The sequence below is a fragment of the Barbus barbus genome (assembly GCF_936440315.1).
Source record: "Barbus barbus genome assembly, chromosome: 39".
Lineage (NCBI taxonomy): Eukaryota > Metazoa > Chordata > Actinopteri > Cypriniformes > Cyprinidae > Barbus > Barbus barbus.
The window spans coordinates 14,715,099-14,730,719 of record NC_136717.1 but is presented as its reverse complement, the minus strand read 5'-3'; the positions used below and the strand labels follow the sequence as shown (position 1 = coordinate 14,730,719).

The following is a 15,621-nucleotide window of genomic DNA, read 5'->3' as shown; positions in this document are numbered from 1 at the left end:
TAACACAACATTTACTATTCTCTATGCCTAATCCTAATCCATTTTTCATTTATTTTCCCATTTATATTTTTAGCTACGAATTGTTTTTGTTTTGCTTTTTTTCAATTGCGGACGTCCCCAGATTTACCAAAATGTTTCCAAAGGGAAGGTTTGTACGATTTAGGTCACTTCTTGGTACAAAATTTGTCCCTAAAGTATAACAAAGTAAACACACACTAGGTTAGCCTGAGGAAACCCTGGACTGAGAACAGAGTGTTCCTCTACTGCGTTTCACTTACTCTCACAGCTAGATTAATTATTCATCCATTTGAGCCCTTAAACCATTCACTCTCTCTCTCTCTCTCTCTCTCTCGGAGCGTGACAACTGAGATCTAGAGCGAAAAGGGTGCGTGTAAAGTGTGTGGAGTTCTAGAAGAAGATGATATCGTGCCCACACACACTGACCTGTGTGTTAACGTCCATGTCGGCCTCCAGCAGCACTCGAACGGTGGTGTGATGGCCATTTCGTGCGGCCAGATGTAGAGGTGTGTGCTTGCGTATATTGCAGCTCATGAGGTTGGGGTGGGCGGTCAGTAGCATTCGGACCACCTGTAGGCGGCCGTACAGGGCAGCCAGGTCCAGCGGTGTTTCTCCTCGACTGTTCCTCATGCTGGGGTCTGTCAGCTCCTGCAGCAAAACACGGACCACCTCGGAGTGACCGTACTGAGCCGCACAATGCAGAGCCGTCTCCTTTTCATGGTTCTACATCAGACAGAGAGAGACAGAGTGTTACTGTAACAGCACTGTAAAGAAATTCCCTCTGAAGCATACATTATCAAAACATGAGATGCAAAATAACCATGACAACTTCCAGTCAATCACTTACTGCCCTAAATAAGTCCCATAATGCATTGCAACTGCCCTGAGGCTACTGTCAGGTTGTTTTTACACACAAGACGATATGCAGCAGCACACCCTGATCGGATCTCTCCATTACATGAATGAAATTCAATGCTATTTAACGATAAGACAAATCAAACACAGCTGGTTAAAACTGATAACGAAAAATCACTTCAAGGTGAATGCATTTGCAGATTCATGAACTTACTTCGAATACTTACTTACTGTTAAAAAAGCATGTTTTATATAATATGAATATGGATAGTGTGAATGACATACTACATCCGCCATATTGTTACTATCACCTGACCTATCAGCATCAGTTGCATTGCTTCACTGACATTCATAAATCCTCTTCCATAGTCTCATGGGACAGTAAAGTGTCCTTCAAATGCGCAATTCATAATTACAGCGGAAGTAGTTGGTCATACACATACTTTTTGGCTACTGTCATATGAATACTAAGAATTCTGACATACTACTCTTTTGCCGTGATGTTTTTCACATACTATATATTTAGGAAAGTATTTGATTTCAGACGCAGCGGTGATGTCGTTCCTGCTTGTGTGCCAAAGTCCTCTGAAAGCACAGAGTGGTAAATATTAATATCATAAGCATGTGACTAGTCGACTAATAGCTTAAATGAATGACTAATAATGGTCGACTAGGAAAGTCTTAAGTCAGAGGCAGCCCTAGTGTTTTTACTGACCGAAATATAAAGAAATACTCTCCTTTATCGTCTTTTCATTTTCATTGACTGCCAAGACTTCCAAGTCTGATTGTTTATAAATGTAAGCACAACCCTCCCTCCAGGTGGTGTGGGATGAGTTAGCGGTTTGTTAAACCAGGTAATGAGAATAACACCTAACAAATGAAACTGGAACTGTGCATTGACAAACAGGCCATAAGCCAAAGATAACTCAACAGCGCCCTCTATTGCCACAACTGCACACCGCACTCATTATCTGGACTGTGTGTGTGTGTGTGTGTATGTGTGTGGGGGTGTGTGTTTAGAGGGGTGCTCTAACAAACCCATGCGAGTGAAAAATTTGTGGTTTTATCTGTGGTATGAAGACAGAAGGAGCATTCGTGCAGGTCTGTCAATAAACAAGAGAACTGCAGAGAGTGGCCGCTTTAACTGCAATGACTTATTTCAAGCAAATGGGTTTCTTAATTAGCCAGACATGATTGAAAATGATGATAAGAGACTTCCAGTCCCTGAAGCACAAAGAAACAGACCTGATACTGCCGACATATCTCACGCTCTCTCTATCGCTCTCTCATACTCTATGCCCTGCCTTTCTTTCTTTAATCTCCTTTTTTCAGCCTTGAACACCAAACAAACACACACACACACACAAAGAGTAATTTCCTGCATCTATGAACGCAGCCTCCATCGTGTATCTGTATGTTGGCCAGACAGTGCAATATCCAGAGAGACAGCAGGCCGCTTTCCCACTTCATACTGTTCACGCCCTATCCAAAACGGGCTGTCATGATAAAACAACAGAAGAAGCAGCGTTCGCATTCAATCAATGAAATGACACATAATAGCGATGGCGTATCTAGAGCTATCAGCACTTTAAACGACACAAAACAAATAATTAAAGTATAAAATAGAAAAACAGACACAACAACAGTGCTTTGTTCACAGATGAGGACCTCGTGAGTCTCATCTCTTAGTGGAGCACTAAAGCAGATGTACAGACAGACAGTACGGCCCACGGGAGCATAGAGGAGGTGTGGAGGAGCACATTAATCTAGTCTATCCTGTACAATCCAGTGCAGTTTAATGTGGATTCGGTCTTTGAGCCAATATTGTAGAATTAAAGGAATATTCTGGGTTCAATACAAGCTAAGCTCAATAGAGAATAGAGCATATAATGCTGATTGACGCAAAATAAAATAAAATAAAAAAAAGACATCCATCATTTTCTTAAAAAAATTAAAATAGAGGTTACAGTAAGGCACTTAGGATCCTATTTACATAGGATTTAAAAGCCAAAATGTGAAGCTTATAATTCTAACTTTTTTTTTCTGTCAAAACTTGTGTATTATTTGAGCTATAAAGGTGTTCAAATAAACATTCTTACTGCCATTTTAAGGTTTTAGGGACTATAGCAATACGGTGTAATGAAAAAAAGTTGTAAAACAGGATATAAAGTAACAGAAAATGACTAAGCAATTTTTTCAAACCTGAAATCATTTTAACATGAGTACTGTTTACATCTTGTTGCTTTATGACTAATATAGTATCTAAATGTTAACTTCTATTGAAATTGGCCCAAATTTTTGCATTTTTCAAAGAAAAGAAGAGACAAATAAATATCACTTTCTTGCGATAATCAACATTGTATTTCTTTATATAAGCCACCATGCCATTCCAAACACAGGAAACTAGGTACAAAGGTGACCATCGTACTATGAAACACATGGTTCAACTTATTCTCACACATATGCTTGTTTGGCTAACGCAGGAAGTGACCTCATACTACTGACCTGTGCTAAAGAGAGCTGGGTGAGAGTGTTAACACGGCGGATCTGACACCGGGACTCACAAACACATCTGGCTAATTAATGAGTGAGTGAGTGAGTGAGTGAGTGAGTGAGTGAGTGAGTGAGTGAGTGAGTGAGTGAGTGAGTGAGCGAAGAGAGAGAGAGAGAGAGAGAGAGAGAGAGAGAGAGAGAGAGAGAGAGAGAGAGAGAGAGAGAGAGAGAGAGAGAGAGAGAGAGAGAGAGAAAGAGAAAGAAATAGAGGAATTGAGAGGGCCGTCTCTTGTGGGCTCAGAGGAGCTGGAGTCAGAGAAAATGGTGTAACCTTTCGTCCTCCCAACCAGAAAACAAAACATTCCAGAGTGACGCACAAAACTAGCCATTTTCTCACACTCCCGTTCTCTCTGAAACACATAGAGACTTCTTCCACTAAGGATATGTCCATATGCTCAAACATACACGCTAGCTATTTAAACACTTCCTATTGGATTTTAACATAAAACTATTTAGTATTTTTTAATATATTACACGACTGTTTAAAAGTTTGGGGTCAATAAGAATTTTTTAATACTTTTATTCAGCAAGGATGCATTAAATTGATCAAAAATGACAGTAAAGACACGTGTTCCAAAAATTCTATTTCAAGCAAAAGCTGTTCTTTTGAACTTTCTATTTATCAAAGAATGCTGAACAAATGGTTTCCACAGAAATATTAAGCAGCACAACTGTTTTCAACATTCATAATAATAAGAAATATGTTTCTTGAGCAGAAAATCAACATATTAGAATGATTTCTGAAGCATCATGTGATACTGAAGACAGGAGTAGTGATGCTGAAAATTCAGCTTTGCCATCACAGGAATCAATTACATCTTATATATATATAGAAAACAGTTATTTTAATATGTTCTAATATTTTACAAAATTACTATTTTTACTACATTTTCATCAGATATTTGCAGATTTAGTGAGCATAAGAGAAAGAATTATTAATAAGCCAAAACCTTTAATATAAAATTGATCTAACTGCTACAGAATATCCATACCCTAATTTAAGTTATTTTTCTAAATACGGACATCCCTAAATGTCCCAAAGGAAGGTTTCATCAGATTTGGCTCACCTCTGTGGACAGATTTGTCCCCAAAGTATAGTTAACACACAGTCACACAGAGGCCTTTCTCATTCCATTTTATTAGAGTCGAGCAGCTTTTGGCTCTCTGTAATTGGTTAATAACTCCAACATCATTCTACAAATGGACACCAACAGCTTCTTTATACATATTTGAACAAAACAAAAATCGGTCTAGTGCACTTATTAACATATAAATTTATCTTTTGTGTTTGAAGAGACAAAGAAATTGGCACTTGGAGAGACATGACAGTGAGTAAATGCTGACAGAACTTTCATTTTTGGGTGAACTGTCCTAGTTCACTCAGCTGAGTAATATAAGTAAGTACTCTTCAAATAAATTAGCAGAGACTTCCCTTAATATACGGTCATATGCTGTAAAATGGGCCTGTCACAGGCTGTCATGTTCTTTTCTGAGAAGATGCAGATCGCTGAGTGACAAATCACCTGCAGGTACGTCTGACGCGGACCTTCAATATGAACACGGCAGAAATGCGCTGAGCATTCAGATTGACTTTATGTCCTTTCAGATGAAAGAATATAGACACACACACACCAAAATCTTCCAATACAGCACACAAATTCACAAAACTCGACATTCCTTATTGGAAGGTTTACAACCCTTTTGTGTGTTTGTGTCAGCATAAAAACACTAGCTTGAAATGATGGGGCTATAAACAGTCTCTATATAGCAGTGCTGAAATAATAGCATACCCCCTGACACGAAATATATGAATATTATATTCGGATATGAGTAATGTCCAAGTCATAAAGAGCTTAGCATCCCACACTGCAGTGTAATATACGCCATAAAGTCCGTGCCACCGGCTGTGTGTGTCCAGGTATATGTATCATCACTATTGCATCGCTTATAGCTCGTAAAGTGCTGCACATATCCGTTTAGAGAAAAGGATGTAAAACTGAGTGAAAGTAACATTTTTTAATCAGTCTAGATTATGCAGCATTCATAAATGACTTGAGAAAGCCCAATCCAGTTCCTAAAATTTTGTTGAATTCAACATTTTGAGCCAATTCCAATCAACTTGAAAACTCAAAAACAGGCCCTAATCATTATTAACAGACTGACAGTGTAAATGAATGCCGTACACTGTCTTTGTCTCTCCAAAACGCACTCATGCCAGCGGCGAAGGTCTATCCATCAAGCTGATGGTTTAGTGAGTTGAGGAGGGCTGAAGATTGGACGTAATTGTTTCTCTGGCTGGTGTGGTCATTAAGAGCGAGGCAGATGGCAGGAGAGAGAGCAGCACTCTTACCTGCACTGAGACAGCATTTTAACTGCAGGTAAATACAGGCCTTTCACAGAGCTGCTCTGATTCTGCTCAACAAACCCTCCATCAGCCCATCAACACGCTGAGATGCGAGGAACAGGTCTGAAACTTTTAAAAACCTGTCAAAAGTGTGTATGTGTGTGCCTGGTTGAATACATGGGGACTGTGTACAGGTGTTTTAAGTGTTTGTAAATGTGTACTATTAGCAGCAGACTAGTGTAAAGACTCATTAGCGCTCAATACTAGTGCTTGTTATTGCTCAGATTTGAACAAACCGCTAAGTATTAAAATTCAGCTCATTCTCCACCATTTCAAACATGGATGATACCATAACTTCAGGCAGTTTGTTGAGGAAAAGGTATGCAATTACTTTTGTACCATTTTACAATTTTTTGCAATTAATTTCGTGCCAGATGTACCAGTTTTATCTAGGGCCCTGTAATTGCAGAAAATGCAGATGGAATTGCGGAATCCAGTCATAAAAATTGAATTTCCTAGGCTATAAAGCTGAATGTCATGAAATTTTTTAAAGTTTGGATGAAAAAATCAAAAGTAGATCAGTACACTTCAATCAAATTGTGATATGGACTAGTATCTGTAAAAAAGACTCTTTAAATATGAATCCTGCACGTTCTGCATGTCTCTGTGTGTAGGAATGGGGCAGACGCGCGGTTTCGTTTACTACACACATACTGAAGCGCACGTGATGCTTGAGATGTTTCCAGCATCTGCCTTCTCACTAAATGAGGACTTAAATACATGAACAACATCCCCAGAACTAGGGATGCTTGATTATGACAAAAATCATAATCACAATTGTTTTGGACAATATTGTAATCACGATTACTTAACACGATTATGAGTGGGCCATATGACCAAAACTTTATATGAATGATTTATTTAAAGGTAGTGATGTATATCAAATATATATTTTCTTTAAATAATGTTGGGCAATTAGGCTTGTTTATTGATTAATAAATTTAAATTTAACCATTAAAAAAGAAACCTGAAAAAAAAAAAGTAATCTAGAAAAATTTAAACAACAAAAAAAATTAATTTGGAAAAAAAATAAAATGGAATTTTGGAAAAAATTTAATGAATTTCATAGGGCCCTATTCATCTGCCACATGATAAAATGTGTGAAAATAACCCATTGACTTACAGTGACGAAGAAACCCAAGTCACACCTAAAAAACTGTTTTTACAGATTTCACGGTGGCCATGTAAGCAACCTCCTAACAACCACACAAAATTCCTTAGCAACCGCCTAGCTGACAATCACTCACAAGAAAATTCAGTTCACCCATTGTCCGCCTAAGGCCCAAAACAAATCTTACCTTATCTAATATGTCAGTTAATGTTAGTTGATGCATTGACCAACATTACCTAACTAATGGGAGCTTATGGTAAAGTATTAGCATAAATTACTTGAAGTATTTTGTCCAACCTTACTTATGCATTACTACAATTAATGTCTTTTAAATCATTACATATGAATCTATCACCAAAGCTACAGATTGTACAATTAAACATTTCTCATTTGATGGGTTTTTTGTTAGCTTACATTTTGCTTAACATACCGCAAGCAAAATGTAACTCTACACAAATAAATTGCCCAATTTGTATTCACAGTGATTACGAAAAAGATTAAGATTATAAAGATTACAAAGACAAACATCTTTTTCTCTGGATTTATTTGCAGTTCACCACAGGACTAGTGATGTGTATTAAAGTCAATTTAGATTTTTGTAACTGACTTACATTATATTGGCAAAGTTAGCATGCTATGCAAAAGTTATGCTAAGATAGTACACTGAGGGGTAAACAGTACATTTGCTGTAAGGATGGGAGTGTGTACCTGCTCATTAACTCTGCTGTGGGATGGCCCGTGGTGGATCAGTATCTGGACTATGTCCACGTCACCTCTCCATGCAGCCAGATGCAGAGGAAAACAGCCCTTACTGTCTGCCACATTAGTAGAGGCTTCAAACTGTAACAACTTCAACACCACGTCCCTGAGAGAAAGACAAATAAGACAGATTTCATGTAATTGCATGGGCGATTTTCATTCTTAAACACCAAAAATCCAATAAACCTTCTATGGTACTATTTAACTTCATGAAGCTTTTTGCAGGCACAAAATGAACAGGGTAATTGTGCTCTAATCATAATACATAATTCAAGTTACATGAAATCCCTCTCCTACTCTGGCCTCTTTCTTACGACAAACGTTTAAACCACCCAAACACCCTGAGATATTCTAATTCCATCCTGCTTTAAAAAAATCAGATTAATCTGACACCGCCTCATCCCATAAACCCCTCATTAGTCGAATACAACTCCACCCACCTCATATACCTCACACTAATCTGTCTGAATCCAGATTCACAACCCCGCCCTAATCTGACATCACAGCCTTCTGATTCTTATGTATGTGAGCTGGATTACAAACATCTATAAACGTCTAAGTAATCCTGACGTCTAGCGCTTTCATTTTTAAATCTATAACACCCTGTTAGGAGGAACTGAGATGTTCGGGTGTGAAAGTGTGAGAAAGCATAATCTCATTCATTTTAAATCAGCTATTAACTTTTCAAGAACCTGTAAATGAATGGTAGAATATGAGTGTTACCTGTGTCCGTTCAGAGACGCGTGGTGCAGAGGTGTATATCCTGAGCCGTCAGCACAGTTCACATTGACGCCTCTCCACATACTGCAGAGGAGAAGAACATCAATCAGTACAGCTCAGTAAAAAAGACATCAGTACAAAACTACTAAACACCTACAACAAAATCAAATACAGAGTTATTTCTACACAGAACTGATACAGCAGAGTTTGAGCAAACCACACTCATGCCAAGAATGCTATGGGACTCTGTTTCTCACGATCTCCACAGGACCTTAAATGCTGCTTAGAGAACACACACACATACACATTTACCTTAATATCTAAATAAAGAAATACCACAGATCAAGCGCTTCCACACTTATTGTTGCTGAAGAATCCCTTTGTAATTAAAACTGTCTTCGCTTTGTCTGTGATGGCAGAAAAACATCATTCATTTTCCAGTAAATCATTTTTGAAAAACGTCATTTATTCTCCAATTCTCCAATACAGAAATAACATGGTTCACACTCTGAGAATGTGTTTCAAGATTGGTGATTTAACACTTTTATATAATTTCTCTCTACTTCACACACACGTTAATGCCTGAAAACAGTTGCAGCTGAAGTCCTTAACTAGAACATGAGCAGTCAATAGCACTGATGTCTAGAATGATAAGGAGGCTCACCCCAGACAGACATGAGGAGGACATAGAGACCATGACCTACGATATGACTCACAACATGACTGACCAATCACAGGACAACAGGAAACACACACAGAGAGAGTGTCCCATGCTGCCATAAATAGACATTCCAATGGTCTGCAGAAACAACATTAGACAGGGAGCATGAGAAAACTTCTTAATCTAGTTCAGAGAGCAATGGCTGGGAGTGTGTGAGACTATGAAAGAGACCAGAGCTATCGGGACCTTTAAAGGAATATTTTGTGTTTGATATAACTCAACCAAACATAGAAAAATATTAGTTTTTCACTAAATTCTACTTATTAATCAATAATGCATGTTACAAATATCATAAATTATTAATTCATGAATATATGAGTTGGGGGAGGGGACAGGGGTGTCAGACCACGTGACATTTTACAATCTGAACTAACCTTGCCATGGCATTTTTTTTTTAAAAACTGTAGTGATCCTCACTATATGACCTGATTTCAGCCTTTTTTTTGGGGGGGGGTTAAAAAATCTCATTAAGCAGTGAAGCAGTTATGTTAAATATTAAATTTTTCTTACACATAATAAAAGAAGATTAGCATTGGTACAAAAAAAAATTCAAAAGTCTGTTTTGCACATCAAAATTGCATTTATTCCAGTAAAATACAGTAAAAATAGTTATAAACTTTTTAAGTTTTGATAAGGTTTTCTTTTCAGGAATGTTTGATCAAGACAATTGTTTGATATTTTTGACTTTATGAAAAAAGTAATAAATAAACATTCTTGGTCCATTACTGCAAGTGTGATTTTGGTTTGTTTTTATCAATTAAATGACGAGTCAAAATATTTTCTGGTATTTGACAGAAGCAGCCATTAGATCTGAACTTACACCTATCCCAAAACATTCATTAAACATCAAGAATACAAAGCAAGCACTTAAGCACAGACACCATCAAACATCATTTACACTCAACCTGCAAGGCTGTCAATTTAACGATAAGTGAAAACCCTGTTTCATCCTAACAGGCTGTATTTAGTCCACACACACCAGATGAGCTCCTCGCTTACTCTCAGATATCAAGCATTTTAGTATTTGTTTGTCACTAATGTGTCTCTGAAAGACCGTTGTGCACCCATACATCTCAAAGGAACAACAGAGAAGGCTCAAATTGAGTTAGTTAACAGCATTAGATCGAGCTCCAAAACAAGGCCGATCCTCAACAGATTAGGCAGCTATGCAGAGTATTTCCTCCACATACTGAGCATCAACTACGTCAAATGTTAATTCCATTCGCATTCAGCAGAGGTCATGGTCTGCAAGAGTGCGACTGTGATGTGGTTGGATGAGCGTCTCACATTGATCATTCTGGTAGGATTGAGATAAAAGTATAATATTGTGACAAACAGGAATAAAATCTGAGCATCAGCTCAGAGTGAGGGAAAGCCCTGCCTTTGCTGTGAGTGTATGACTCATCCTGTGTGTGGAGAGCACCGGGGTGCTGCACTGCATACAGTATATCAGTATTACCCAACCTGCCACACACACACACACACACACACACAGACGCTCACACACACACTCACAGCAGCGCAGAACTAATTGGCACGGCTACACACTCTGGAATCTTGAGTAGTTGGAAGCGCATGAGGGAGGGCTACTGAAGAGGAGGATATGAATAGACGTGGAGAACGAAAAAGAGAGAGAGATGCTCAAATAAACTCCAACTGAGCACTGACGATTGCTTTCTAGACTATGGAATTATTTTTGTGTCTTTATTATTCAAACAAAAATTCTGTATTTGAGAGCAAAACTAATTATTTTGTAATTAAAAATTAAAAGTTTGCAAAAAAAAGTCTTCTTAAGGTTCAAAATTAAAGTAATTGAAGGAAAAATAATTTGCAGTGCGTGTAAATCTTTAAAAAATATATATTTTTCTTCGTGCACTTTAAAAACTTTTCATCACTAATCCACAAATGTTGCTCTCTTTCCTGACTTCTTTTTTTGCGGGTCTAAAACTTTTGTTTGCGAGTTGAAAAGTTTTGCTTGCGATTCAAGCTGTGTGTCAGTGGGCGGTCTCTACGCACCAGGATGAAAGGCCCGTTTCTATTGGCCACTCTCGATTGAAGTGACAGGTTGACCACGCCCACTACGCTTTCACGCCACTGACGCCAGTCTGACAGAAGAGCAGCAATGGCTAGCAACCGCTCCTTTACTGGGTAAGTTAACTAATTTAACATCTTAAATTCAGTGACTAGTGAACTGAATTATTCTCTCTTCTCATGCTCCCCCACCTAAATACATAACGTTAGCTAAGCTTGTCTGTAGTTGGTGATGGCCAATAGAAAAGGGCCTTTCATCCTGGTGCGTAGAGACCGCCCACTGACACACAGCTTGACTCGCAAGCAAAACTTTTCAACTTTTGCAAATTATTTTGTTTTCAATTACTTTAATTTTGAACCTTAAGAAGACTTTTTTTGCAAACTTTTATTTTTTAATTGCAAAATAATTAGTTTTGCTCTCAAATACAGAATTTTTGTTTGAATAATAAAGACACAAAAATAATTCCATACTAGACACACTGTCACAAAAACAAACTTAAAATATCTCACACTAACAAACCATGATAAAACGCTACGCATTAGGCTATTTTACACAAAAAAAGCTAGATTCATACACTACTGTTAAAAGTTAGTTTTATTATTTTTGTGAAAGTCGTCAAAGCAGTCATGCTCAAAGCAGTAGTTGTAGTAGTATAGCAAAATATTACAATAAAAAAAATATTTTAAAATGTATTTTGTGAGGACAAATTACATCCTATAATCCCACTTTTTTATATACTTATTTTCTTGGTGCACAAGAAACATTTCTTATTATTATCAAAGTTGAATTACATGTTGATTGATTACGTTGACACAGTGAATGTCATATAATTCCCAATATTAGGAAAAAGTGATTGAAACTGAAAAGAGTGTACTCTTTGTATGACATAACAAGCATGTTACTTCCTAAACGACAATCACATTTTAACATTCAAACTGAAATGCATTTCAGATTTAAAACCAAATCTGGGTAACGATTGTAAACTGGATCCCATGTGGTTTTTTGCTGTCACAGATTTGATGTACTATACTCTGTGTACTACACACAATGTTTGTATCTTGTGCATGAAGTGGAAGAGAGCAGCAGCATCTCGAACCGAATAAGCAACATTTTCCAGTTAGCCTCATTAGCATATTTACCCTCTACTCTTCTACTATGAACTGAAAGCTACGAATGTTGAGTGCATTAAGTGTTTAACATTCAAAATTTTAATGTGTCATCTGGATACACACAGTGCACTAAACCTGTTTTTTTAGTGTTAACAGTGTTCACACTACTAGGCAAAAAATGGTGATGAAAAGTGCAGATAAATCACACAATTTGCTTATCAACACTGACCGTGACAGTGCAGGACATGTTTAGGCAGTCACATTTACCATTGTTTAAATTTGTACCAAATGTTTGCCAACAAATTTGGTCATTTTAACAGAAATGCACACAATTGTGAAATTCACAAAAGATTTTCCCACACAGATTTTGCAACAGGTTCAAGTTGGACACTGAAATTTTCCTCACTGACCAACAGAAAGCTGCTTGGTTTGAAAGTGACTTCATACAGCAACACTTTTTGCAATACTCTTTTTTTTTTTTTTTGCCAAAAATACTGCCAAAATGTGACTGACCTTTCTGTGCCAAAAGTTTAAAGGAAAACTTCACCCCAAAATGACAATTCTGTTAGCATTTACTTGCCCCTAAGTTGTTCAGAGGAGGCCAGCAACTGTTTAGTTACCAACATCTTTCAAAATATCTCCTTTTAATGTTCAACAAATGAAAGAAATTCCTACATGTTTAGAACTTGATGAGTAAATGATAAAACAATTGTCATTTTGGGGTGAACTTTGCCTTTAATACTTACAGTAGTAACAGACATGCTTGCTTTAAAACACACACACGCCCTCTATTGTGGAAGGTCAAACCAAAACGTCAGGATCCTGCATTCTGATTGGTCGATGGGCCCATATTGTTTGAAGTGCCTCAATCAGATTGTGCATCAGATTGATTGGCAGGGTCTACTGATTCCCCTCTCCTTTCATTTCCACTGGAGGATAATTAAAACCAGACACAAGCAATCAATAACCGCACCGTACCCCGAGGGCACAGGAAATGCACTGATGTCATTGATTCTCCCATGAGCCCTCTGAGCATTATTGGGCGTGTGTGGCGTCCTTATGAGATGTCACAGACAACACACTCGACAAAGTCTGGCACGGCTCAGCTTTGGTGTTAATTACACTTCGTCAGATCTTTCACATCTACCTGCAGTCTGTTTCGTAACAAGCATCCATTTTTCACTACAATCTGATAACAGAAAATCGTTTTGATTAATGCTGGAGCAATTTGTTGTTACATACATCAGTGCGGGAAACCTGACACGAGCGCAGCTAATACATCAGCCCACGAGGAAAGTTTCTATGTCTGTGAATGTGAATGTGATAAACAGATTTTGTATATGAAGTGCTGCCAAACGATCCGCAGAAGCTGAATTTAGATTTTAACAAGCTGCTCTCCACGTAAGCAAAGCTTAATCGGAAAGCCCTACACAAGAGAACAGTATGAATCCCTCAGGCCTACCACAGACTTAATCTCTTCTTGAAGGACAAACAATGACTAAATGATACATAAGCGAGCGTATAGTAGGAACACAAGTGTATGTGTGTGTGCTTGTGATGTCTGTGTTACAGGCCATTTGAGTGTGGAGTGCTGTATTTTCTGTGGTTACTTCCTACAGTAGTTCTCGCCAATGTTTGACCGCTGTTATCCCACAATGCATGCTGCCTCCTTGACCAGCAAGTCACAAATGTGCTTTACTTTGAACCACATTATGTGTTTACATTACCTCTGTAGCAAGTAAGCCCTGCTGTCTAGCATCACTCTAAGATAAAAAGGTACAAAAGCTGTCACTGAGGCGATACCCATTCAAAAGGTATAGATTTGTACCTTATTTACCCCTAAAGAGTGCATATAAGTACGTTAAAATTATGTAATGGCAACTAAAGTGTACATTTTAGTACTTTAATGTTAAGTGTTTGTAAAGGTACAAACACTTAAAAAGGTGACAGCTTTTGTACCTTTTTTTTTTCCTGAGGGTATATATTTTCACTCAAAGTCGCTAATTATTCCTAAGCTAACTATGTGATACTCGAATAAATATAAAACTACATTCATACACACATATATTAAGTTACATACTGTATATTAGGTTAATAAGCAAGTTTTCATACTATTAAACAATGTTTTTACAACTGGAGTTGATACTCAAGTACAAAAACACAGTACTTTACAGAACAGAGAATGTGAAGTTGACATCACACCATGTTGCATTCTGGGTAACTGTTTTATTAGGAGGATCGTGCTGCCTTTCTGTTAGTGGGTTTAAGGAAGTGCTTTGCTTTTCTGTCATGATTGTGAAAAATGTTGCCCTTCCTGCTATATTTAGAATTGCCTTAGGAACATGCATCATTGTTCAGGGAGAAAACTAGACAATATAATAGTTTTTTCACCTTTTCGACGTGTAAAAACAGGAAGGGAAGCAAGCTCAGGTGACGAAGATGCTGGATAGCAAATCTATTAATAATATCGCTGACTGAACCTCTCAATAACAATCACATTGCTGAGTGTTTCAGAACATTTTGCATTTCGTTCGGTTTAATAATTAACATTACCTTTGCGAGTATTCACAGTTTGTCGGCTTGTGAATTAGCAAAACTGTTTACAAGCTTCCAGGGATTTGATTTTGGTTGCTGTGTGTTGAAATAAAGAAAAAACAGTGTGTCATGTCATGTAACCCACAATCTCTATTTCCCCCCTGTGGCCATGGGAAAGTGAATATGACATAAATATGACAACAAAACAACTTCAGTTACATTTAAACTTTTACAACTGAGAAATGGATCGAAATGGATTCTGTGTGACCTTTGTAGCAGCAGCGAGCACCCAGCTCTCTTCCCATACCATGAAGAATGTGCATATTTTATTTCAAGGCAAAAACAAAACAAAAGGAAAGCAGATATCACTATTAATTTCAGTATTTTCTTAGTAGCAGAGGGCGATCCTCTGAAGATGGAGTGCAACACGGTGTGATGTAGCTTCATAGACAATTTTTCAACATTTATTTGTATTAAAAGCTAAAATGTTAGAATTAGAGTTGCTAAGCAACACTTTTTTACTCTTAATAATTACAAAAATACATAAACATGTATTTGGTTAAACAGATTTTCTGTCATTAGATTCAAATATTTCTGGGGAATAAAATTATCATGATTTCCACAAATATTATAAGCAGCACAGCTGTTTCCAACATTCATAATAAGAAATGTTTCTTGAGCACCAAATCAGGATATTAGAATGATTTCTAAAAAATCAAGTGACACTGAAGTGGAGTAACAAGTACTGAAAATTAATATTAACACATGAATAAATTACACTTTAAAATGTATTTAAATAAAAAA

At 37.4% G+C, this 15,621-nt stretch overlaps 1 protein-coding gene across 2 annotated transcripts in view; it reads right to left on the bottom strand.

The window, feature by feature from the left end:
• Positions 1–15,621, bottom strand: part of LOC306858741 (ankyrin repeat and sterile alpha motif domain-containing protein 1B) — a 174,332-nt gene that overhangs the window by 120,836 nt on the left and 37,875 nt on the right. For both annotated transcript variants that reach the window (XM_079399426.1, XM_079399427.1), the window contains exons 2-4: positions 8,424–8,504; positions 7,650–7,806; positions 445–741 (exon numbers count right to left, since the gene is read on the bottom strand). In XM_079399426.1, the coding sequence (XP_079255552.1) occupies positions 445–741; positions 7,650–7,806; positions 8,424–8,504 (535 nt within the window). The remainder of the gene's footprint in view (positions 1–444; positions 742–7,649; positions 7,807–8,423; positions 8,505–15,621) is intronic.